The 24,974-nt window shown below is 42.3% G+C and overlaps 1 protein-coding gene across 3 annotated transcripts in view; it reads left to right on the top strand.

The window, feature by feature from the left end:
- CPVL (carboxypeptidase vitellogenic like) overlaps window positions 1-24,974 on the top strand; it is a 130,197-nt gene that overhangs the window by 70,002 nt on the left and 35,221 nt on the right. For all 3 annotated transcript variants that reach the window (XM_059171455.1, XM_059171456.1, XM_059171457.1), the window contains exons 8-11: window positions 3-125; window positions 567-698; window positions 5,299-5,397; window positions 7,430-7,603. In XM_059171455.1, the coding sequence (XP_059027438.1) occupies window positions 3-125; window positions 567-698; window positions 5,299-5,397; window positions 7,430-7,603 (528 nt within the window). The remainder of the gene's footprint in view (window positions 1-2; window positions 126-566; window positions 699-5,298; window positions 5,398-7,429; window positions 7,604-24,974) is intronic.

Here is a 24,974-nt window from a genome sequence, read left to right as displayed (position 1 = left end):
AGTCGTACGCAGGGAAGTACGTGCCAGCCCTTGCACACTATATCCACGTGCTTAACCCCGTGATGAAGATGAAGATCAACCTGAAAGGAATTGCTCTCGGAGATGCGTATTCTGATCCTGAATCAGTAGGTGTCTGTCTCCTTTGTCCTTTCCATTCTGTCCTGTAAGGAGATTAAATCCCCTTTGATCCAGTGGAGGCTCCTCTGACCTTAGGGACCTGAGCTGATGGAGGGAAATAATGTTGCCCGGTTGACTCGCTAATGATTTAAAATCTTCTCATTTTTACCAGATGTTTTAAGGTGTCAACTTGTTCCGTCAGCCTCGGTTGGATGTGAGTGTGAACGTGGGGCACGCGTGCGTGTGATGTTTGTGTGTGTATTTTGTGCATGTGTGTGGTGTGTGTATGTTTGGGGTATGTGTGTGCATCGTGTGTAACGTGTGCATTGTGTGTTTGTTTGTGTGCGGGAGACTGACAAATGACAGAGGGTTACTTCACCAAGCATGTGGGCTCCCCTAACTTCGCTCTTTCTCTCCCCATGGCGTCTGCATTTCTCTTTTCTCCTCAGATCATAGGAGGCTATGCCACATTCCTGTACCACATTGGCTTGTTGGATGAGAAGCAGAGAAAGTACTTCCAGAAGCAGTGTGATGAGTGCGTGAAATACATCAAGGAGAAGAAATGGCTTCAAGCCTTTGAAGTGAGTTCTGGGGACTGCGTGGCCCTGGAGCAATGAGAACCATGTGAGCTGGGTCCTAGACGTCTTGTGGTACTGGGGCATGTTGTTGTTGTTGTTATTGTTGTTAGAGAAGGTATAGCTGGTCCGCTGTCTGAGATCAGGAGGCGGGTGAGTGTGAGCTCAAAGTGAAAGAAAGAACCATCCAGGTATCTTTGAATTTACTTTGAGTGTCTTCTAAACCTGCGATCACCTTGGAGTGTTTATCTAGCTGTGTCTCTCATTAACTGTTTTGATTTCTTTAAATGCTGCGTAGGCCCTAAAGGCATGCCCTATCACAAGGAAATCAGAAGAAAGGCAACCCAGAAAGTAGATACATATGCTTCAGCATCTGCTCGATACCCTTCAGAAGGGTGATATCCGCACACGGCATTCCAGCTGGAGACACGACCTCAGTGTGTAACAAATGTCACATATTCCTGTGTGTCGGGAACAAAGCTGAGAAAGTGTAATAATCTGAAACTTTTATAAAGAGCCATTGGTATTTGTAACTATTGTCACAATGCTCCCCTAAAATTGAATTTGAGAATCCAATAATATGGTTCTATTCCTTGCCCTTTTTATTGGGATGGAGGGAATTATTTAAAATCTGAGACTATACTGAACATTAGCGTACAAGAGTTCGAGTTTTTGGTTTGGTTTGGCTTTGCCCGTGCAGGCAAAGATTGTATACCAATGATCTCTTTTAGGTTTTGTTTGTTTGTCTGTTTGCTACCTTTAATCATAGAGCCATCGTGTTTCATTCATCAGTAAATGAGATGAGGAGTGCATTTGGAGGACTTCAGTCTTCCTGTTCTTGGGAGCCCATCCTGTACCTGTACCAGTTTTCCTAAGGGCATTGTTGTTATAAAGCCGGAGGCCTGATATGAATAGTCTTCTAGGCACTGCAGGTCTGCTGGTTCAGATCAAAACAAGAGACCCTACAAACTCAGGGAGAAAGGCGTAACAAGGTTACCCTCCATTCAACAAGCAGGGTGCCTCGCCCTGCCTGAAATCTCTGAAGCAGTGAATGCCCTTACCATCAATTCTCCCAGCAGCAAGATGTACAGCTGAAACTATCCCGTAAACCCCCCACCCGTCCCTCCAGATGCCAACAGCCTCTCCTTTCTCTGCACCAGGACACCTGGTGTGGCTGGGGAGCTTGGATTCAGAATCTCCATGCAACTGTAAATGCAAAGAAAGAGTGCTCTCACAGGGGACATGTAGGATCCCTCTTCGACGTGCAAGGACACTATTTTTGAGTCTGGTTTTAGGCTCTCTGTTGTAGTAGGCAGAAAGGGTAAAAGGATTGAACCTCTAAAATTTAAAATTAATATCAAATATTACATCATGGGAGACCCATTGGCAAGTGAGAGATTTGATGTGTTTTTGAAGAAGCATACAAGGATGAAGTGATGTCAAGAGGAAGAACATCCAATGGGCCCTAAGGGGTAAGGAAACCAAGGAAACCTAAGGAAGGATGTCCTTGCATCCTTGCATGGTGCGGCAACCCAAGCCCCCACCGGATTAACAAAACGGGGGACAAGTTCAGGTTATTTGGTGTTTTCAGAGGTAATGAGAAGATGGCCCATGAGGTCAGAGCTTTCCTAAACTAGATTCATCAGAAAACAAAGCAAAAGGCACCAAAACCCAAAACAAAAGGACAAAAAGAACAACAAACCTAGGAAGGTATGCAGTGTTTCTGTGACCATTGATCCAATATTAAGTGAAGAATTCACTTTGTTTTATTTTAAGGGAAATAGATAAGCCGATACTTAGGAAAGTAAGCCAGCAGTGGTCAAATGTGTTCCAGCGCAGGCAGTAGAAGGCTCAGAGAAATCCTGAGACCCAAGAGAGTACCGACAAAATCACAAGCCTAAATGATAAAGCCTGTTGGATGCCCTGATCCCTTAACATGATGTAGTTAATCAAAAAGCAGGAACTTGGAGCTGGAATTTTGGAGACCATCTTCTGCCTGTACACACATGCACGCATCCACATTTCACTGATGAGGGGGCTGAGGCCTGAGGGACTGCATTCAGTGGCCAAAAGCCCCATAATAGACTGTGGCAGGACTAGGACTGGAATCATCCCCCCGCCCTCCCCGATTCCTGCCCTGGTATTCTCCTGTGGTAACTCCCACACAGTCTGTAAAAATCCTGGGATAGTTAGACATTCTGCAAGATGCACAGTGGCACATCTCTGGCCCCGTAATGTCCCCCTTACCATGACAATGCTCTGGATCACAGAGTTCTTTCCGTGAAACCAGTTTTGACCAGAAACTGGATTTCACAGGTCTTGACCACCCTCGTCACTTGTTTGACAACAAATGATGTTTGACTCTTTCTGAAATCAGATCTGTTCTTAAGACTGGCATTTATATTCCCATTGGTGTTGAAGATCATTTCTAAGCATAAACAAAATGCTGCCTGTATTCAGAACTACTGCTAGCCTGTGATGTTGCCTCTGGGTGGACAAGTTAGACAAAGACACCTCCACTGAGCAGACATAGACCTGTGGATTCAGAGCTTGGCAAGTGGAGGCCACCATTGTACGAGAATAGAGATGGCTTTTTCTCTAAATGCAGCCCAAGTCTGGTTATCCAGCTCGGCAAGCAGAACTTTGATGGCTGCCCCTCCGCCAGGCACCCCCACGTACTGCACAGGGCACAGCCAGAGGCAGTGGTCCTGCGGGACCGTAGAGTTTCTAGAGCATACTTATTACTCCCTCCCCTTTCCACAATGTTGATCCTTTTCATTCTTGGCCCCTAGCCCTGTGGCCATGGTCACTTGGATAAATTAAGTTGCTTCATGTTTGGTAAAGAAAACTAATCTAATAAAATAATGGAATTTTATATTAAACCCAAAAGCATGGCCAGAAAGAGTTGAAGACTAAGAGAGTAGCAGTCCGCCCCTTGGAGAGCTAGTGTGTGTGTGGCAGGATGTGGAATATGTAGGCTGGAGAGCATAGCCTGGGCTTGAATCTCTCCTCTGACATTAGTGAGGTGTCTTTGGTGACTTAACCTCTCTGAGCCTCAGTTTTCTCACCTGTAAAACCAGGATACGATTGTCCTGAATTCTTACCATGTAAGAAAACCTAAATCACACCTGATAGCTGGTTTTGAAAATAGACCAAATGCATCTTTTTTTACAAGAGCCCCTTATGGACTCAATATTCTCATCTAAAAGCATCCCAGTGTTCTCAGTCCCTTTTCTAAGTATCCCCTTCATCTTCATGCTCTACCCAAAACCTGCTTCTCCCCTGCTGCTGTCCCTTCCCCTTTCGAGTGCAGGGACTGTGTTCTTCTTACTGACTTCATACTGCTTGGCTCCTGGGTAGAGTGGGTGTCCTCCTTGCTCCTCATTGCTGCCCTCAGATCATGTTCTGTCCTTCCAGAAGTACTGAGCTCTGACTGCCTCATCCCCACATGATCTCACCCACCACTCTTTGTCGTTACCTACCAGCCTCCAACTTTCTCCTGCTCATCCCCTGAGAATGCCTCACTGTCACTCTCTCTCAAGGGCATCGTGCTTGTCATTATTTCTAATGATCGCAGTGTCTGCATGAAGGATCATTTCAATATGTGGCCCCTCAGTTCCTAAGTCTCCTGTCTTTCGACGATCTTGTTCTCCTCTTATCTAGCTGCTCAGTCCCAAAACAAAACAAAACAATCTGACAAACACTCTACAACCTCAGATTCTCATTGCATGGTCACACTTCAAAGAACAGTTCTGCAACCCCATTGTCTTCCAGTCCATTGATCCTACGACTGAGTCATGATCCTTAACCCCTTCAGGTCTAAGTTGCTTTAATCACCCAGCTGAAACTCAAGGTCAGCCCAGCTCCTTTGGCCAAACCACCATCCAGGCTAAAAGCACTTGTTTACACCCCACGTCTATCTCTGTGCTACTATACATGACCAGAGAAGGGCACACAATCATGCTGACTGCCCTCACCTCCACTGTTGACAAGTTTTTAAAGTCAGAAGTCCCAAGGAACTTCCACTAGCTCCAAGAACCTGGGTGAATGGTCAATGATCCATATTATGGCAATCCTTCCCTACAAGGCTCATTCCTATGGTCGGGGCCTTTGAGCTCACTGTCTCCTCTGCCTGGAATGTTCTTTCCCTAGATGTCTGCATGGCTCACTTCCTTCCTTCCGGCAGGTGTTTATTCAAATGCTACCTTCTCAGGGAGACCTGTGTTTCCCCCTCTCTGCAGTGCACCTTGCTCTCAGGCATACACATGTGCCCACACATGCCATGACACTTCCTATTTTCCTTCTCCTCTTTAGTTTTCTCCTTAACACTTATCACTCTTACCATACTGCATGTTTTTCCTGTGAATACTTGCTTCTTGTCTCCCTCAAGGATATTAGGTCCAGGGAGAGGACTTATGCTCTCTTGTTCACACTGCTGTCTCCCCAGTGCCCGGGGTAGTGTCTGGCCCAGAGAAGATGTGCAATAAATGGTTGTTTGAAACGAGGAAACGATGCTGGAATAAGGAAACTGTTAAATCAATGCAATGACAAGTGCCCATGTGTTTTTACCTACCCTGATGTTTTCTTTCTCTCTCTCCTGACCTAGGTACTGGATAAACTACTAGATGGTGACTTAACAAGCAACCCTTCTTACTTCCAGAATATCACAGGATGTCCTAGTTATTATAACATATTACAGTGCAAGGTAATGACAACATTTTTAAAACTGTGATAGTGTTGGCTTAAAAATTTTGGCAAAACCAAACTTCTTCCAATTTGAGAAATACTGTAGGTAACTTTATACTGGATAAATATGTCCTAACTGTATGGCATTATTTGATCTACTAATCTTTAGGATTCCCCTGCCCCACTGACGTTGTATATGTTATAATCTGACCATCAAGAATGATATTCCAGGGGTGCCTGGGTGGCTCAGTGGGTTAAGCCGCTGCCTTCGGCTCAGGTCATGATCTCAGGGTCCTGGGATTGAGTCCCATATCGGGCTCTCTGCTCAGCCGGGAGCCTGCTTCCCTCTCTCTCTCTCTCTCTCTCTCTCTCTCTCTGCCTGCCTCTCCATCTACTTGTGATTTCTCTCTGTCAAATAAATAAATAAAATCTTTTTTAAAAAAAAAAAAAGAATGATATTCCAGATAACTCAAAACAATCTCTGATTAACATAATCCCCCTCACTACCCAGTAGAGCTTGTTATATAGAAGTTCTTTTGTCAAAGATAGAGGACAGGATTGCTCTCCCGGGTATTAGGTCCCAGAATGCCAAGCCTGTAGTGAGTTTCTTGAAAATGTCCACATTATTTGCTCTGTACTTAAGATGGCTTGGATAATCAAAACTGCCAAAGCCTTTAGGAAAATATTTGCTTTGTCTTACTTTTAACTTAAGATGGTTTCTGCACTTAGTATGGCCCTCACTTTAAGCTCTTTGGAATATTTCTCAAAATATTCAAGTAGTTTTCTTCCATAAAAGTAGGCCAAAATCAATGTCTTCTGTGCAGGATTAATCAAATAAAAAAGAAGCCAAAGTGGGTATTTGGATTTGTATCATCTTGATCTAGTGTATATGAGAATACATCTTGTTTTAAAAGTTGCCTTATTTATGAACTATTTTGTAAATAAAATATAAAGCTGGTTTCAATAGACTCTGCCAAACCTGTGGTATTGGATTTAGATTCTACCAAGAGAAAATCAGATGGTAGGCAAGAGAGAAACAGGATTTGTAATCACATTTCTTTTTCCTTTACAGAGTATTGTATTTGAAAGATTAGCAAAAAAGGAGGATGCACAAAATTATTGGTCTCAAACATTTTTATCCCTTTGTAATTTTTTAAAATGGCATTTATACCTTTTTTCTTTTAGCATGATGAATATCACAGACTTTTCACTATCACAGACTTTATGCAGTATTTTTTTTTTTTTAATGAGGCTCATGGACAACTTTTCTTTTGTCTCATGTCCTTCATAAAGTCATCTGTTTTTACACTTGGTATATTTCCCTCCTTTGATTATGGTTAGCTGATTATTTTGTACGTGTGGTTTTAATAAGCAGCAGAACATGGAAGAGAAAGCCTCGGCTTTTAATCCACCAGACCACGGCTCTGGCTTTTGTGGTCCGTTTGACTTTCGTCCCATAGAGCCTCCGACAAGGAGCAAATTGTTTTTGATAAACTCACCCCTTCCGTTCTTTCCTGTCATTGCCTCAAATGTTGTGGGTTTTTTTTTTTAAGATTTTATTTATTTTATTTGACAGAAAGAGTGAGAGAGCACAAGCAGGGGATACAGCAGAGAGGGAGGGAGAAGCAGGCAGGCAGGCTTCCCGCTGAGCAGAGAGCCTGACATGAGGCTCCATCCCAGGACCCTGGGATCATGACCTGAGTCAAAGGCAGATACTTAACTGACTGAGCCACCCAGACGCCCCTCATACGGGGTTGTTGATTGGAGTCATAGATTCTAGAAGATGAGTTACCGAGAAAGAAAAATCGAGCATTTAAGTGCAAATGGAGCATTGGCTCTGAAAGTATCAGATCATCCAGTTTTGTTATCAGTAAAATTTAAATTACCTCAGAACCCCCAAATTAAAAATCTCAAGGCGGAGACCAGTTAACAGTCATGTCTCATCTTGTTCATTATAGTTTATATTAGCAGAAATTTGCAGCTTTCCCCACAGGCTGTTCCTGCCACCCAGTCACGTTTCCTCATGTTTTTCTGATGTCCCCTTCTGCCAGGAACCTGAGGACCAAAATTACTATGGGAAATTTTTGTCCCTCCCAGAAGTGAGGCAAGCCATCCATGTGGGAAACCGGACTTTTAGTGACGGATCCGAAGTTGAAAAGTACATGCGAGAAGATACAGTAAAGTCTGTTAAGCTCTGGTTAGCTGAACTCATGAACAATTACAAGGTAAGAGAGTTACTCCAGTTACTATCTATTTCAGGAACTTTGTAGATTACCCAGAGTGGAGGTGACGTTCTCTTGTTTGTAATTCAACTTCTGCCATTCTGTTTTTACTTTGGGGTTATTTTACGAACACAAACAACAACCCCCAGACTGTTTGGTTTCTTTGAATTGTTAGTTTTCCCTCTAATTAAATAACTATCCCTTGATAGTTTCCTAAAATGAAATTCTCTTTGGCAAGTGCCACATCTCATCATTTCTTGAGAAAAGAGGTACAGCAGAGCCAAGATGGCTGGCCTTGTGGAAGCCAATTTTGCCTTATTGCTCGCTTTATAATATTAATCCCAATGAAGTCAGGGATAAATGAAATCAACTGGTTATTCCAAAAAGTGCATTTAACCTTGTAATTGTATTCATTCCTATTGCTCAGTCACAGTTTTTTTTTTTTTTTGGTATCTGCTTTAAGCCTAAAATAGTGCTAGGCTGTCAGCTTGAAACAATGAATGAGAAAGGCTCCCTGGTTTGAGGAGTATAAATTCAAGCACTTTGTTATCTGAGATGATCTGCCTGATTTGCGGTTGGAGGTACCCGAGGAAAGGGAAAAGTGTGAATGAAGCCCTGAAAATGCAAGCAGAGGGGGCATGGACCCTAGAATTCTCACTGTGAAAGAAGGACAAAGAGCAAGTGATGTAGGGAAAAGTCATCCTCTGAATTTCTTTTCTGCTACCACCATTCTCACCTCCTCTGATCTTCCTGAGCTGTTATCCTCTGTCCTTGGCCTGGTCTGTGGAGACACCATCACAGGGTAAGTGTGCTCACGATGGAGGGGACCACCACCTGAGATGGTCCACGCCCTCTATAGTTTCTGGTAGAGGCAGGAGTAATGTTTGAGATGAACAAAAACCACGGCAACCAGTAGCCTACACACCTTTGTGAATTAGAAAAAAGGCAACCTCCCCTCAGGATACTTTAGTTCCATTGGTCAAAAAATTCTAATACATTGCCTTAATTGGAATCAAACTCTTTACTACCATTTTCTGCCATGAGGAATACACATGTCTATAAGGTCTTGAGATTGTTCAGTGTGCAGCTGTTAATACTGTGCAAGGAGTCCATTGCCAAAGGTGCCCTTACTAGATTGCGTTCTGAACTATGCCAGACCTTAAAGGCCCATCTTTTGGCGCTGTCTCTAGTACACAGTTTGAGACTCTCAGTATACAACCCTTATTGGAAAAAATATCTATGGTCAGTGGCATGCAATCTATAAACCCATTATAAATTTGTAGAACTTGACGAAATACTTTCTAAGAAAGAAAGGGTCTAGCTAGATGAGGTCAGAATTTCAAGCATCCTTGTGTTTGGTTCTATCGGGGTCCTGAGTGCTTGCCTACCCAGAGCCTTCTCTGCACACTTTTTTTTTTTTTAAGATATTTTATTTATTTCAGAGAGAGTTCATGAGCAGAGGGAAGGGTATAGGGTGAAACAGACTCCCCACTGAGCAGGGAGCCCAACACAGAACCTAATTCTGGGACCCTGAGATCATGACCTTAGCCAAAGGTAGATACCTAAGCGACTGAGACACCCAGACACCCCTCTGCACACGTTTTTAAAGCATTTAACTGGTTGTCTTCTTCTCTGAGCTCTCAGACCATGTTGTCTCTACACTGTGGCCACACTTAGCACCCTGTAATATCTCTGTAGGCTGTCCATTCCAACACCAGCCTGGAGCAGATGCCAATTACAAATGAATGAATGAATGAAAAACCCATTCTATAAATTAATGCTACATCAAAAATATATCTAATAAATGTGCCCATGATTCATTAGATATTATCTACAAATTCATTAGGCCAGAAAGAGCTGAGTACTTGTGTTTTCAAAACATAAATGATGGGCTATAATTTAACATTAAAGAATACAAAGTGGGTTTGTTGTTTGTTTGTTTGTTTTTTTGAGAGGAGAGCAGATAAGGAAGTTCTGCATACATTTTTTTGTGCCCCTGGGAAATACATTTTCTCATTGTCTAAATTGCACTAGACTATGATTCTTTTCTCAGCCAAGTGAGGATAGGAAGGAACATGCAGCATACCTGATGATAAACTCTCCTGATAACTGGTTAATGACCATAGAGTATCCCCTTGGTTGGTAAAGAATATACTGATTAAAAATGATCCAGTATTTTGATATGTAAACATCTCTGTCCCTGTTCCCATGTATCTTAAACCTACCAACATGAATTCCGGTGAAATCAGAATGTTCTTTAAAGTCCAAATTAGGGGGTGCCTGTGTGGCTCAGTGGGTTAAAGCCTCTGCCTTCGGCTCAGATCATGATCCTAGAGCCCTGGGATCGGGCCCCACATTGGGCTCTCTGCTCAGCGGGGAGCCTGCTTCCTCCTCTCTCTCTCTCTCTCTCTCTCTCTCTCTCTGCCTGCCTCTCTGCCTACTTGTGATCTCTGTCTGTCAACTAAATAAAATCTTTAAAAAAAAAAAAGTTCAAGTTAGTTGTCAGGAAAAAAAGAGGATAGATTGGTGGTACAGATAAACTGTGTTTCCGTAAAGAAAGAGAACAAAGTATGCAGTCAGTCTGAGCGCCCACCAAAAAGTGGCTGCTGCAGAAACAGACTGCATATTCATTGCTACAGCTGGGGTTGCCTACAGGGCAATGATTATCTTTGGCTTGTCTGTTAACAGTGGTGAACCTCAGTGTATGAGCAATAGAATCGGAACAACCTAGGTTGTTTTAAAACATTAGTACCCTCAAAATTGTATTTATGCAAGCGTCAGTGCTAATTTGTCAGAGAAAATAGTGTACATGTTTGTACTCATAGGAACATGGACATCTTTTTCTAGTACCAGATTCATTGTAGGCAAAGTGGAGTTTCTCTGATGGGCTGAGGAAGACCTTCATCAGCTCTCAGGAGCTCAGAGAACTCTTGTGGCCCATCAGTTTCTGTGTGGGGTTCGTAGAAACATCATCCTCTTCTTGCCAGGAATGTACTCAAAAGTCATTCTCTTCCGTTAACTTCAGATGTTTGGGCAGTAAATTGAAATACATTAGCAGGTTCCAAAATCGGTAGAAGAAGAAATAATCTGTTGGACTATTAGCATTCTCATGATAAGTTGGACCACAATATTTTCAGGATTTTTAGAGTTAGCTGGGTCATAGAGCATGATGGCTGTGAGCATGGGTTCTCATCAGCTTTCTTATTTGCAAAATGCGAATAATAATAGCACTTACAGGTGAGTTCTTGTGAGGTTTAAGTGGATTACATATGTAAAAACACTTAGAATAATGAATAGCAGTTAGAAAGTGCTTGAAAATATGGGCTGTTACCAATGGTGTTCAACAAATTTTAGCAAAAGTCCTTAAGCACATGCTATATGTAGAAGTCACGTAAGAAACCTTGGAAAACACAAAAATAAGAAAAGACTTAAAACTCTTGGTTTCTGGTAGAGCATTTAAGGGGCTTAGAAGTTACCACTTGATCTGAATAACAAGTAAAAAGTTAAACTGAAAAATCGACAACTCTTCCTAGATCTGTGAGAGAAGTGAGGCCAGAGGGCAAACACCTTCTCCACAAATGGGAAAGAGGTGAGCAAATACAGAGAACCACAGCTTATCTGAGCAGAAACGTCCATAGTAACCACTACCAGAAAAACCCAAACTGTAAGTTTTTACAACAGGAAAATGAACAATCCAATTAAAAAATGGTCCAAGACATTAACACACCCAAGTCTTAAAACCTTAACCCCTCACTCAAGAAGATATACGGATGGCATCCAAGCCTCTGCCGAGTTGTTCAACATCACGTCTTCAGAGAATTGCCAATGTAAACCACGAGATGCCATTATACACTTATGAGAATGGCCAAAATCCAGAATGCTGACAACACCAGTGCTAAGAGGATATAGAGCAAAGGGAACTCTCATTCATTGCTGGTAGGAATGCAAAATATAGTATAGCCACTTGGGAAGACAATTAGGCAGTTTGTTGTTTGCTTGTTATTGTTGTTTATACAACCAAACAACTTTAACCAGATAATCCAGTCATCATATGCCTTGGTATTTACCCAAATGAATTAAAAATTCATGTCCACACAAAATCCTACACGCAGGGGTTTGTAGCAGCCCTATTCATAATTGCCAAAACTTGGAAGCAACAAGATGTCCTTTGGTAGCTGAGTGGATAAACTGTAGCACAGACAATGGACAATATTACTCAACGCTATAAAGAATGAGCTAGCGAGCTGTGCACGTGGAGGAAACAAGTGAAAGAAGTCAGTATGAAAAAGCTGCACACTATACGTTTCCCATTCTATGAGATTCTGAGAAAGACAAAACTATGGAGACAGTCAAAGGTTCAGTTGTTGCCAGGGCTTAGTGAAGAGGGTGAGGTGAATAGGCAGGGCATAGAAGATTTTTAGGGCAGCAAAACTATTCTGTATGACATTATAATGTGGATCTGTGTCATTATGCATTTGCCCAAATCCATAGTCTGTACACCATCACGAATGAGCCCTGACGTAAACTAGGGACGTTGAGTAATAACCATGTATTAGTGTAGGTTCCCATGTTGTAACAAATGTACCACTGTGGTGGGGAAAGGTGGTGGTGGGGCAGTTTGTGCATGTGTGGGGTCAGGGGACAGAATGAAACGGTCTCATTTTCTGCTCAACTTTGCTGTGTGGCTAAGCTGCCCTAAAAAGTAAAGTTCAAGAATTAAAAAACAAAAAAGACTTCATTGTCTGCCTAGTGAAAGAGATAGATACCAGGATAGTTGATAAAAGGTAGACTCAGTTTCTACTTCCCGCACAGTGATAGAGTAGAGACTGAAAGGCCCCTTCACTGAAACAGAACGAAATTCAGTTGAAATTGCAATAAATACAGTTGCCACACTTTTGACAAAAGAAGATCTCAAAGTGAGAGAAAGAAAGCAAAAACAGAGAAACAAAGATAGGGAACTGAGTTCTGCAGAGCAGAACAGTAGCACAGGGTGGCTGTAAAGACCAATGTCCTCAGCTCTGTAATTAGTGACAGGGCCTTGGGCCCAAGGAAGGTGAGTTTGCCAAGCTGAGAGCCTGGTGCCAAGCCTGGGACACATGGAGAGGCTAATTGGTCCCATGATGGTAGTGAACTCTGGTGACCAACAGAACCAAATACACAACACCTAGAGGTATTTGGGGTTTTCAGATTTTTATTAGCTAAATTCAACACAAAAGTGAGCTCGTTATCAAGAGTCATCCACTCTGCTGTTAAACAGGGCTCCCACTGCTGAGGGTAAGCAGAACCAACTACAAAAGATGTGGATGTCCAAGGCACTGCAGATCTGGAAATATGTGGGATAGAATATAAATAACTAGGTATGAAATTTTTAAACACATAGAAAAGGAGTTTAGAAATTAGCAGTAGACAGCCATCAAATATGGCTAGGCCAATTTGAAAGAAAAGCAATAAGAACTGTTAAAAATGAAAAATACAGTATATTTAAAACCCAGTGCTTGGGAATAAAGAACAGATTAGACATGGCTGCCAATAAAATTCATGGATTAGGAGAAGTTAATCAAAATGAGACATAGTAAGACAAAGATGATTTGAATGATGTAATTAGCCAGCTTGATTTAATGAGTATGTATAGATCTCTAAACATAGTATCAGCAAGTCTCAAGTATTTTCAAGAATTTGCATCATACAGCCCATATTCTCTGACCATGTATGAATTTAGAAATCAATAATAACAATATATATAAAAATATCCAAAAAATACAAATAAAAATGTAAATCCATCCAACATGTATATCAAAAAAGTTAGTTCAAAAAAGGATGAAAACCACATATATAGCAATGTTAAAAGAGAAAAACTTTTTCATCTAAATAAATGCAAAAAAGTGGATGTAATAAAATTAAAACACATTTATGCTAAAAATTTTAGCAAATTAAGAATAGTATCTTCTTCTTTTTCATTTAAGATTTTATTTATTTATTTGACACAAAAAGAGCGAGAGAGAGCACAAGCAGGGGGAACAGCAGCAGGAGAGGGAGAAGCAGATGAGGAGGGAGCCTGATGTGGAACTCGATCTCAGGACTCCAGGATCATGACCTAAGCCAAAGGCAGTTGCTTGCTTAACTGACTGAGCCACCGAGGTGCCTCACTGTATTGGTTTCCTATGGCTGCTGTAATACCATTACTACAGACTTGATGGCATAAACTACAGAAATTTATTTCCTCACAGTCCTGAAGGATAGAAATCTAATGTCACCTTCAGTGGTGTTAGTACGGCTCCGCTCCCTCTGGAGACTCTGTGGGATAATCCATTCCTTGCGACTTCCAGCTTTTGGTGGCTGTTGGCATTCTTTGGCTTGTGGCTACATCATTCCAATATCAACCTCTGTGGTCCCATGGACTTCTTTTGGTTTAGGGTCAAATATCCTTCTACCACCCCCTTATAAGGATACATGAGACTGCATTTAGGGACCTCCTAGATAATCCAGAATAAACTCCCCATTTGAAAATGCTTAATCCAATCACATCTGCAAAGTCTGTCTTCCTCCTTCCTTTGTACCTTCATTTCTTCCTTTGCTTGTTTTTTATTTGCTACAGAAGGTAACATTCACAGGTTCCAGGGATTAGGACTGGATATCCTTGGGGAGGCAGTATTACTCAGCCCAGCATACAGTATGAGACTTTCTTGACTTGATTTTAAAAAACTACGGAAAGTCCACAATAAGCATTCTTTCTGTTTCATAAGACAGAACACACATTGCTTTAAAATCAGAGTTCATTATGATGTAAACAAATAAATTTTAAAAGAATGGGGGGAATTCCAGTTACTAAATGTATAGGGAATAATGGAGTCATGATTTGACAGATAGTACAGTAATAGTAGTTTCCGGCAAGAATCACCAATGGATGCTAAATTTGGTGAGTGAGACTGTGATGAGAAATGTTATCAATGTTATCAACATAGTCCCAAAGTACTTCCCTTCAAAATATTTATGATGAAAAGAAAATTAGTAACTTTACAGTAGAGAACCCTGATCTAAGTTAACATTACCATTAATGGGACAAACCAACATTATATGCCTCTGATGTGTTATACTGAAAAGACACAATAACATGGATGTGATGTTCTTCCAAGAAGTGTCTAGCGGGAATGTGATCATGAGGAAACATCAGACAAACTCAAATTGGGGGACATTTCACAAAATAATTGCTAGTACTCGTCAAAAGGTCAAAAAGACCAAAGTATAAGAAGAAGAAAAAGAGGGAGGAGAAGGTAGTAGAAGAGGAAGAAGAAGAAAGAGGAGAGAAGGAAGGAAGGGGAGAGTAGGAAGGAAGGGAAGAAAAAAGGGTGGGAGGAAAGGAAGGGAAACTGAGGGAGAGAAAGAAGGAGGAGGGCAGAGGAGAAGGGAAAAAAGAGAAAAAAGAAAAGAAAAAAAATTTTTTAATTTAAAAAAAATTTTTTAAAAAAGAAAAAAGGGGGGAAAAACCCAACCTGAGGGATTAAGGGGACTTGAAACCTGAATATATACAATGTGTCACCTAGAACCAAAAAAAGGGGACAAATGGAATATTTTGAATGAAATCTGTAGAACAGAAAATGGTTTATATCGAGGTTAACTTTCTGGTTTTAATGATTCCATGGTGGTTATGTGAGATGTTAGTAGTTTGAAGGCTACATGAAGGGTACCCAGGAATTCTTTGTTCTATTTCTTCAGCAACTTTATTGAGGTTACAGTTCCCAGACTGCAGAATTTAAAATGAACATTTAAAATGTTCAAGTCGGGGCACCTGGGTGGCTCAGTGGGTTAAGCCGCTGCCTTCGGCTCAGGTCATGATTTCAGGGTCCTGGGATCGAGCCCCACATCGGGCTCTCTGCTCGGCAGGGAGCCTGCTTCCTCCTCTCTCTCTGCCTGCCTCTCTGCCTACTTGTGATCTCTCTCTGTCAAATAAATAAATAAAATCTTTAAAAAAATAAAATAAAATGTTCAAGTCTGTGATGTTTAAGATATTCACAAATGTTTGCAACCATTACCACTCTTTAACTTCAGAACATTTTTGTCACCTCCCAAAAAATCCCTTATCCTTTAGCAGTAACTCCCTCATTAGTAACTCACCCCCTTCCAGCCCCTCACAACGACTACTCTCCTGTTTCCATGGACATCATACATAAACGGAAGCCTACAATATGCAGCCTTTTGTAACTGGCGTCTTTCACTGAACACAGGGTTTTTAGGTCACATATCCATGCAGTGCGTATCATGACTTTGTTCCTTCTTATTGCCAAATAATATTCCGCTGTATGACTAGACCCCATTTTATTCATCCACTCATCAGTTATTCCCACTTTTTCCCTCTTATGCATCATGCTGCAATGAGCAGAAGAATGCATACAGAATAAAACAGGAAAACAGGCAAAAGTAAATAATATATTATTTTGAGATACATGTGTATGTAGTCAAACTTTTTTCAAAAGTTAGGAAATTCTAAACCTAAACCTCAGGGTAGGGGTTCTCTTGGTGCGGTGGGCAGAGGTTTGGGACAGGGGAGAAGTGTTCTGGGTGGATTTGCTGGTACTGGTCACACACTCGTTCTTAGGGTGGCTAGTGCATTTGTGAATGTCTGTGTGTAGTGTGCTTCCTAACCTACAGACGCAGAGTAATACATTCCGGGACGTATGTATAGTGTATATATATGTAGTATACATGTGTCTGTAGTGTGCACAGTTTTGAAGGAGGCAGACGGTGACGTGTGCTGTGCAGATGTAATTGACCATGTTCTGAGCAAGTGGACTGCTTAGCATGGCTGCGCCTTTACACTCACTCAGCACAGGACAGAGGTTTGCAAGGCATTATAGGGGAGACAGACAGTGATCTCTCACTGAGAATTCCATCAGTTTTTCTCACAGGGAGATGTTGATTACATAATCCAAAACAGATATTTAAATAATCTTTTTCTACCTCACTCCATAGGCCCGTTAGTGGGCAATAAATTTCCCTTGCAAATCATATTCTGTTCCAATTCCTTGATACTCATGTTAAGGTGTGTGCAGTTTCAGGTGTCAAGCTGCCTAGAATTTAAATTTTCCCTCTCACTCCCTAATCTATAAAATCTTACTTATCTCATAGAAATAAGCATAATGAGGGCAGCCATCTTACCTTCTTAGTAACCACTCTATGTAGGGCACCTAGCACCGTGTCTGATATGTAGCTGGCACCTAGTATACGTTAATGATGGAAGAATTCTCATAGCAGGGGAGGGACACCTGGGGGCCTCAGTTGGTTAAGCATCTGCCTCAGGTCATGAGCCTCGGGTCCTGAGCTCGAGTCCCTGCTTCGGGCTCCCTTCTCAGCCGGGAGCCTCCTTCTCCCTCTGCCCCTGCCCCTCCCACTACTTGTGTGTACTGGCTCATGCTCTCTCTCTGTCAAATAAATAAATAAAATATAGAATAAAAACAAAGAAACAATTGTCATGAGAAAAAGGAAGTAATGTGCAAAGACTTGACAGAGAGTAGGTGCTGCCGAAGAATAAGTTACTTCCCTGAATTTGCCCTTCTCCTACAATTCTGGAACCGCACTTCTACTCTGGCTGGGTTGGCATTGCTCCCTTAGCTTTAGAAGCACCTGGGGAGCCTCAAAAACAAAAGAAACCTAAAATCACGGCCCACTCCACCAAGTGTTCTGATTTAATTGCCTGGTATAGCTCCTAACACATAGTAGTGTGAATAAGCTTGGAAGGAAAGGAGGGGCGAAAAGGACAGCATGATAGAAAAAAAAAACAAAAAAACAAACAAACAAAAAAAACAGGTGGTTTGTTCATTTATACCATAGCTGTCTTTACAATAAACTCAGATTTGATTTTAGTAACTGCAGATAATTCATCAGTCTGATTACCATTGATTACGTTATTATGTTCCTTTCTCTTTAAGCAGGATTTTTTAAAAAACAAAAACAAATATGCTCTCATATGCTGATTATAATATGTATCTTGACTTAAAAAAAATGTGAGGGGGGCGCCTGGGTGGCTCAGCGGGTTAAGCCTCTGCCTTTGGCTCAAGTCATGGTCTCAGGGTCCTGGGATCAAGCCCCACATCGCGGGCTCTCTGCTCAGCGGGGAGTCTGCTCCCCACCCCACCCCCGCCTGCCTCTCTGCCTACTTGTCATCTCTGTCTGTCAAATAAATAAATAAAATCTTTTAAAAAATATATGGTAGGGGGTGGAAAGTGTCTCTCTAAAATCTAGGAAATGCAGGCCATACTCCCTAAGAGCTATTGGCTTTGAATAGCCTGTTCTTTGTAGAGCTCTGTGCTTAATCCTTTTCTGATAAAGACGGTATGCTATTCTTATGATGATTCTTGTTTAAAAAATTTTTTTTGAAATTTTTTTTTTGTTTTGTTGGTTTTTTTAATTTGAGAAATCTCAGGAATTTTTATTCAGGTCTGTCCTAAGCCAATACATTTTTCTGTAAACGTCACAGCGCCAGTTAAGTTTTGTTCAATTTAGTTCCCTATTTAGACCATGAGATATTTGCAGCAGGTGATGACTCTGGACCTACCTGTGCTGGGCTGCTAGGGGGTTCAGCAGTTTAAAGCAACTGCTGCAAATCACTCTTGACAGTTTGCAAAATACTGTGCAACTTGGTGAGATGCGAACTTCAATGAACACTTTCTCACCACCTAAATTAGTGGATCCTATGTCTCTTATTCACCATCACTCTCAATTACCCTGAGCAGTTATGCTGTGCCTCACCAAAACTGTCACAGTGTAGCTGATTCCCTGCCTTTATTTTGAAGGTGCTGTCATCCAAGAACATGTGCTGACCTTTAGCTGCTCACTCATAGGCAATATTGGCAAATAATGTTTTTTATTAACATATAACGTATTATTTGTTTCAGGGGCACTTGAATATGTTTTTAACTCCTTTTCTCTGTCTGGCTATAGTTCTTGCCTTCCCAAAAACATATGAGCTATATTTTCAAAGTCTAAATGTTCATGCGAGTGAGAATGTGAGTGTGTGAGTGAGTGAGTGTGTGTGTGATTGTATGTCCTGTGTGAAACCATTATTTCAACCAACAAGAGCTACAGCTCTATTCCTAAAGGCCATTTGGATCAAAAGCAAAGCCTTGTCCTTGGATTTGAAGTTGCTCCCGTTGCTAGGTCGTTAGGAAGGCCACTGCAAATTCAGGAGGTACCATCTCCAAATACCAGTTTCTACCTCCACGTGCTTGTGCTTTGAAAGGTTGAATTGCCATGGGGTAGGGCTTAGTTTGCTGTGTTTAAAAGTTCATCTTGTCAGGAAATTGTAAATTTAAAGTTACCTTTCCCTGTCCTTTCTCATCCTGCAGCTCATTAAGTTTCAACTAATTGCATCTTCAGAACTCAGGATCTTAATGTGTTTCAGCTTTACCACGGGAGCAAAATCTTAACACCCAGCTGTTGAGTTCTCGTTACTTATCCCAGGCTATCAAAAGATTTTCATTTACAAATGGGCAGTTCTTGATTAATGAATGTGCCTTAGAATTTTGAAAGGTAAATATTTCGAGTAGATCTAACTCATTTTAGTGGTCACTCTAATTGCTTGTGGCATTTTCCTTAATGACATCTTCTGATGGTAAAATGGCAATCGTGGCCAGGAAACAAGATTTGACAAATGACAATTTCTTGCATACAGGAAAGCCCAAATGCTTAAATAGGTCTGATTCTTCAACTTTTAGGTGGACTCTAAGCTTCTATCAAAGCATGATGGGAAAAGTCTGGCTTTGTTGACACTAAGCTGACGTGATCACTTTTCTTCCAAAACCCTTTGAAAAGACAATGAAGCCATTCTATGAAAAACTTCTGGGAGGAGGAAGTAGCTCCAAGTGAAGCCTAACTAAAGAGAGGGAAGCTAATCCTGGGACATTTGTTTTATGTAATCATAGCCTGTAGAAACGCAACTGCCACTTTATACGCAAATAAAAATAGTGTACATAGGAAAATCAGTGTATACTGCAGACTTCCTTATTAATTCATTTTACCTATTTCAGTTATAATCCAAGTGTAAGCAAGAGCGGCATGAATTTTTTTTATGAACTGACTTCTACTGGGCTTCTTAATTTTTTTTTTTTTGAAGATTTTATTTATTTATTTATTTGACAGACAGAGATCACAAGTAGGCAGAGAGGCTGGCAGAGAGAGAGGGGGAAGCAGGCTCCCTGCTGAGCAGAGAGCCCAGTGTGGGGCTCGATCCCAGAATCCTGGGATCATGACCTAGGCCGAAGGCAGAGGCTTAACCCACTGAGCCACCCAGGTGCCTCTGGGCTTCTTAATTTTTAAGCATTTTGATGAAGAAGGGTAAAGAGAATACCCATCAATTATAAAAGAGACTTTGATTTCACCCAAACCTGCCATGCTTCTGACATCTGTTCTTGTTTGTCCTTTCAGTTTACGTTGGGACGAAATGTTCACATGAGAAATGACACATATTTCTATTTTCTCTTACTTATTTCTTTAAGCTGTTTGAAAATATATTCTGTGTGAATTGGTTTGTTTTCAGTTTGCTTTGTCTGGGGAGCACTGTCATCATTGTGCGAGGGCTTTATTTTGTTGTCGTGTGATACTCAAAACATTAGAAGGTACACTTACGATTTATGGCAACAGAAAACGTAAACTTTCATCTGGAGTCACCAAATATGGCAGGGGGAGAGCAGTATGAGGAGCAAGATAATAATAGCGATACCATCTGCCAGGTAGGCTCTATGGCTCTCAAAATCAATGCGCTTAGAAATGCGTATTTAAATCCAGGTGCTATGAAAGCCAACTGCTGTGAATACAGACGATTATATCAGTTGAATTTATGTTGAAAAGATAAGTAGGGAAAGAGTGGGGGGAGTCGTCCTTTCCAGATCCCGTGAGGGGGTCTCTTGTGCAGTAACCTTCACCACACCGCAGTAGCTTCTCCTTCTTTCATCCTCACGTCATGGTATGACAGGAGAAGGTGCCAAACGTGGACACAAATGTCATAAAACTGGACCATGGGAAACCAGGGTGTGCCCACCACCATCCTCTGGGGAGTGGGAGGAAAATAGTAAAGGCTTAATTTTTCTTTTAATTGAAAAATAAAGGAGGGGCGCCTGCGTGGCTCAGTGGGTTAAAGCCTCTGCCTTCGGCTTAGGTCATGATCCCAGGGTCCTGGGATCGAGCCCCGTATCGGGCTCTCTGCTCAGCGGGGAGCCTGCTTCCTCCTCTCTCTCTCTCTGCCTGCCTCTCTGCCTACTTGTGATCCCTTTCTCTCTATCAATTAAATAAATAAAATCTTTTTTTAAAAAAAAGGAAATTAAAAAAACAAACAACCAACAAACAAAAATTCTGCTAATGTTTCATAGATGGATTGGCACCAGGCGCTTATGGTCTGTATGTTAGAGAGTCACATATTTGGCTGTGATGGAACCAGAATGCCCAAAGCCAGTGTTGTTTTTCTAACCTTCGCCATCATCATTTGAGCCCATTGGCCGTAGGATCTGGCTCCAGGTTCAGCACTTTTTCCACTAGAGTTTCCTCTTCTTCCATCTGAGTGTGATTTAATTCAATGGCAATTGACCTGGTTTATCGGTCTAGAAGGGGAGGCATTGTTCGCACGCTTACAGCTGCCTGAGCAAACCACTGTCGCAGCCCCCGGGGGCCCTTCCAGAGCCGTGGCGTCGCTGGGGTGGCCTGTCCTGCTCTGTCGAAGTCGCCCAGTCCTGCCCCGGCCGTGGGTCAGTCTGTGCTGTCAGCTTGATTATGAGCAACTCCCACGTCTTGTCACTGGGTAACAGTCTACACCACGGCACAGGGTTCCTGTGCTGAGTGACGTGTGATTGGATGAAAGCTGGAGCCCCTGACCTCCCGTGTCTTGACTCCCCTGTGTCTCCCTGGGCTCTGCTCGCTCTGAATATTCAAGTCTGTTTCTTCATCCTCTGCACAGTCCTTGTATTTATTACAGTGTTTTGCACAATCCCTTTGAGCTTATTCTCTGGAAAAAATAAGCAGAAAGTGCCTTACTTACCAAGCAAGGGGGAGTTATGTTTTGGGGAGAAAAACAAACAAACAAACAAACGAATTGCAAGCTCCTGGAATAACTTTGATGGAATATCACTGTTGAGAGTATGGGGCAGAGAACCTGTGTCTGACTGATACCAGATTTTTCTGTGTAGGGGAAAACCTAAAGACCATAGAGCATCAGTAAGACTTCTTTTTTTTAATTTGGTAAGGAGAGGGAGCTGTGCGACCAGGTACGTGTCTCCTCTCATGGGTACATCAACCTGGTTGGAAACTTTTCACTTATTTTGCTGCTCACCTGGGGACTGATGAAAGTGGGCGAATTAGACTTCTAGAAGTGCCTTTTCTGGTTCCTGGGTGAGTCCTTGTTTACTCTTAGTCTTATGATATAAAAGGCAAAGTAATCCTCATTTGCAGAGAACTAGAACTTTCTCACCTGGAAGGGAAGTTTGTTATGGGAGATGAGGAAGGCCAGCCAGAATCCAGAATGGGCTGCACCTTGCTGAGTGCCCTTCTCACAGGGCAGTGGAAGGCCTCCCTTCCCACTGTTCGTGTTCCTTCGGGACCTTATGAGCACTTCTTTTAAAAAAAAAAAAAAAAAGATTTTATTTATTTATTTGACAGAGAAAGAGAGAGAGGGAGAGCACAAGCCCAGGGAATGGCAGGCAGAAGGAGAGGGAGAAGCAGGCTCCTCGATGAGCAGGAAGCCCAATGAGGGCTTGATCTCAGAACCCTGGGATCATAACCTGAGCCAAAGGCAGACGCTTAACCCTGTGAGCCACCCAGGCGCCCCTTCTGAGCACTTCTAAATTGATGCCTGTTGAGGTTGCTGGGCATTTCTTCTGTGGCAAACCACACTGCTCTCTGTTGGTCCTTGGGATAGCTTCAGCAGGGAGAAGGGAGAGCAGGCACCAGCGACATTGCATAGTGTCTGGGACTCTGCTTCCCTCTTTTCCATCTCAAAATCCTTGGTGAACCCACTGAGATTTATAGCAATGCTCTTTATTTTTGAACTTGAGTGACAGTGATGTCGAGGAGCGGGGAGCTGGCAGGGGACTTGATGGCAAGGGGTTTTCTGGAGCTCCTATCTATTCCCCGAATAGTTGAGGCCGGAGGAACCACTCCCACTCCTGCACCTGGACTGTTTTCCAGCTTCCTGAGTCCAGCTGGGTGAACTGCAGATTCCTCGTCTCAGAGTGGTCGTCCTTGGAAGTTGTCCTTCTAGCAACTGTTGACAAAGGGACAGATTGTCTTTGCAGGATATACCAAACCCAAGGTATACATGGCTGCTGTCCAGTAGAAATAAAATGCAAGCCACGTATGTACTTTTAAACTTTCCACAAGGAACATTAAAAATACATAAAGAAGCAGGTGAAATTAATTTTGATAACATTTTCATTAACCCACTATACCCAAAATAGTAATCTGCATGCCATCGATATTAAGAAATTACGATATTAAGAAATTACTGAGATACTATACATTCTTTTCTTGGTAGGAAGTCATCAGGAACCAGTGCGTATCTTAGACTTACAGCACATCTCAGTTTGGACTAGCCATGTTCCAAGTGCCCACTAGCCCCGTGTGGCTGGTGGCTACTGTATTGATTAGTCCGGGTAATTACCTGTAGCCTTAATTATTATAAATTACAGTATTTTTTACTTGTTCCATGGGGCTGTTTCTTGTTGGCTGGGTCGAGTGCAAATGTATATACTCATTAATGAAGTTCACTTAATAATGTGGGAAAGGAAAGAATTGGCTCCTTGGCCTACCTTTCAGTAGAGTAATAACATTGGCAAGCACAAAGCAGTCTTCGGAGGTGACCTTTGGTGTGATCTTGAAGCTGGCATTCTGACAACCAGGAAGGACAAGTTCCTCTCTGCAGAGACTCATCTGGGAAATGGACAAGGCTGCTCCTGGGGCAGTTTCAGTTCATTAAATCCAGTTATTGTGATGAGGATCAGAGGAGACTCTTAAGAGGTTAGGGAATCAGAAATGGGCTCTGAGAGCAGACCCTGAAACAAGAAGCTGAGCAAAGACTCCCCTCGAATGGGCCCCCATGACTTTTCTATTCCAACGGGAGGAAATAAATTATTCTGGGTCATTATTAGAAGTAATTTTTTTTAAAATATTTTATTTATTTATTTGACAGAGAGAAATTACAAGTACACTGAGAGGCAGGCAGAGAGAGAGAAGGAAGCAGGCTCCCCGCTGAGCAGAGAGCCCGATGCGGGACTCGATCCCAGGACCCTGAGATCATGACCTGAGCCGAAGGCAGCGGCTTAACCCACTGAGCCACGCAGGCACCCCTAGAAGTAATTTTAAGTGTGCTATTCTAGGTAGTTAAATTTTCTTTCAAAGAGCCTTGGGTTGCAGTGATGGCTTGCTGGATCCTTGTCAAGTTGGCTTTGCTTCTCGTTCCCTTCTAAAAGCAACTGAATTATTTAGAGTTAAGTTGCAAGAAAGCAGGAATAATTTTCTTTGGCCAAAAGACATTATTTGTATAATCGCTGGGTGCTCACTCCAACTTGTTTCTCCACTTTCGTTTTTCTTTACTCGTCTTGGCATAACCAGCTGGTGGGGGAATGGCAGGCACATGGGGGTGTTTATTCTAAGTTCATTTTTCCTCTTTCTTTGTCTTCCTTTCTCCTCAAACTTGGAAGCAGAATATGCCCCTTTTGAAGAACAGCTTGGTTGCAGAAGTGACTACTGTTCATTCAATGGTTGCGTTATTTTCCCACCAGTCTCCTTTAGGCAGGCCCTGAAGATTCTGGCTTCCTGCATTACAGCCCTGTATCCCTGCAGAATCATCGGGAAGAAGTAGGGCCAAAAGAGCAAGCAGTGGGGGCGCCTGGGTGGCTCAGTGGATTAAGCCGCTGCCTTCGGCTCAGGTCATGATCTCAGGATCCTGGGATCGAGTCCCGCATCGGGCTCTCTGCTCAGCAGGGAGCCTGCTTCCCTCTATCTCCCTCTCTGCCTGCCTCTCCATCTGCTTGTGATCTCTCTCTGTCAAATAAATAAATAAAATCTTTAAAAAAAAAAAAAAAAAAGAGCAAGCAGTGGGCCACTGGGACTGAGGCATTGTCCGCGAAAGGATAACAGCTCTGCTTGCAGTCGCGAACATTTCTGGAACATTATCTTGCACAGCAGAAATTCAGTTTTTCTTTTGCAGTTGAGCTTTTGGGAAACCCTCAGGAATTACCCCAGGTTGAGGTGGATATTACTGAACTTAATTCTCTTCTGTTCAGGAGAAAGGCACCTGTGGGTCATGCTAATTGCCTCCGGCAGAAACAACTCCCCGCTACACTGGGGTTTATAATAGAAGAATGAGAAGTAAGGCAGCCAAAAGAGGAAGTGTGGA

Source organism: Mustela lutreola, chromosome 4 (assembly GCF_030435805.1).
Source record: "Mustela lutreola isolate mMusLut2 chromosome 4, mMusLut2.pri, whole genome shotgun sequence".
NCBI classification, from domain to species: domain Eukaryota; kingdom Metazoa; phylum Chordata; class Mammalia; order Carnivora; family Mustelidae; genus Mustela; species Mustela lutreola.
Note: the sequence above shows the minus strand (reverse complement) of the source record. Positions and strands in the feature narration are given on the sequence as shown.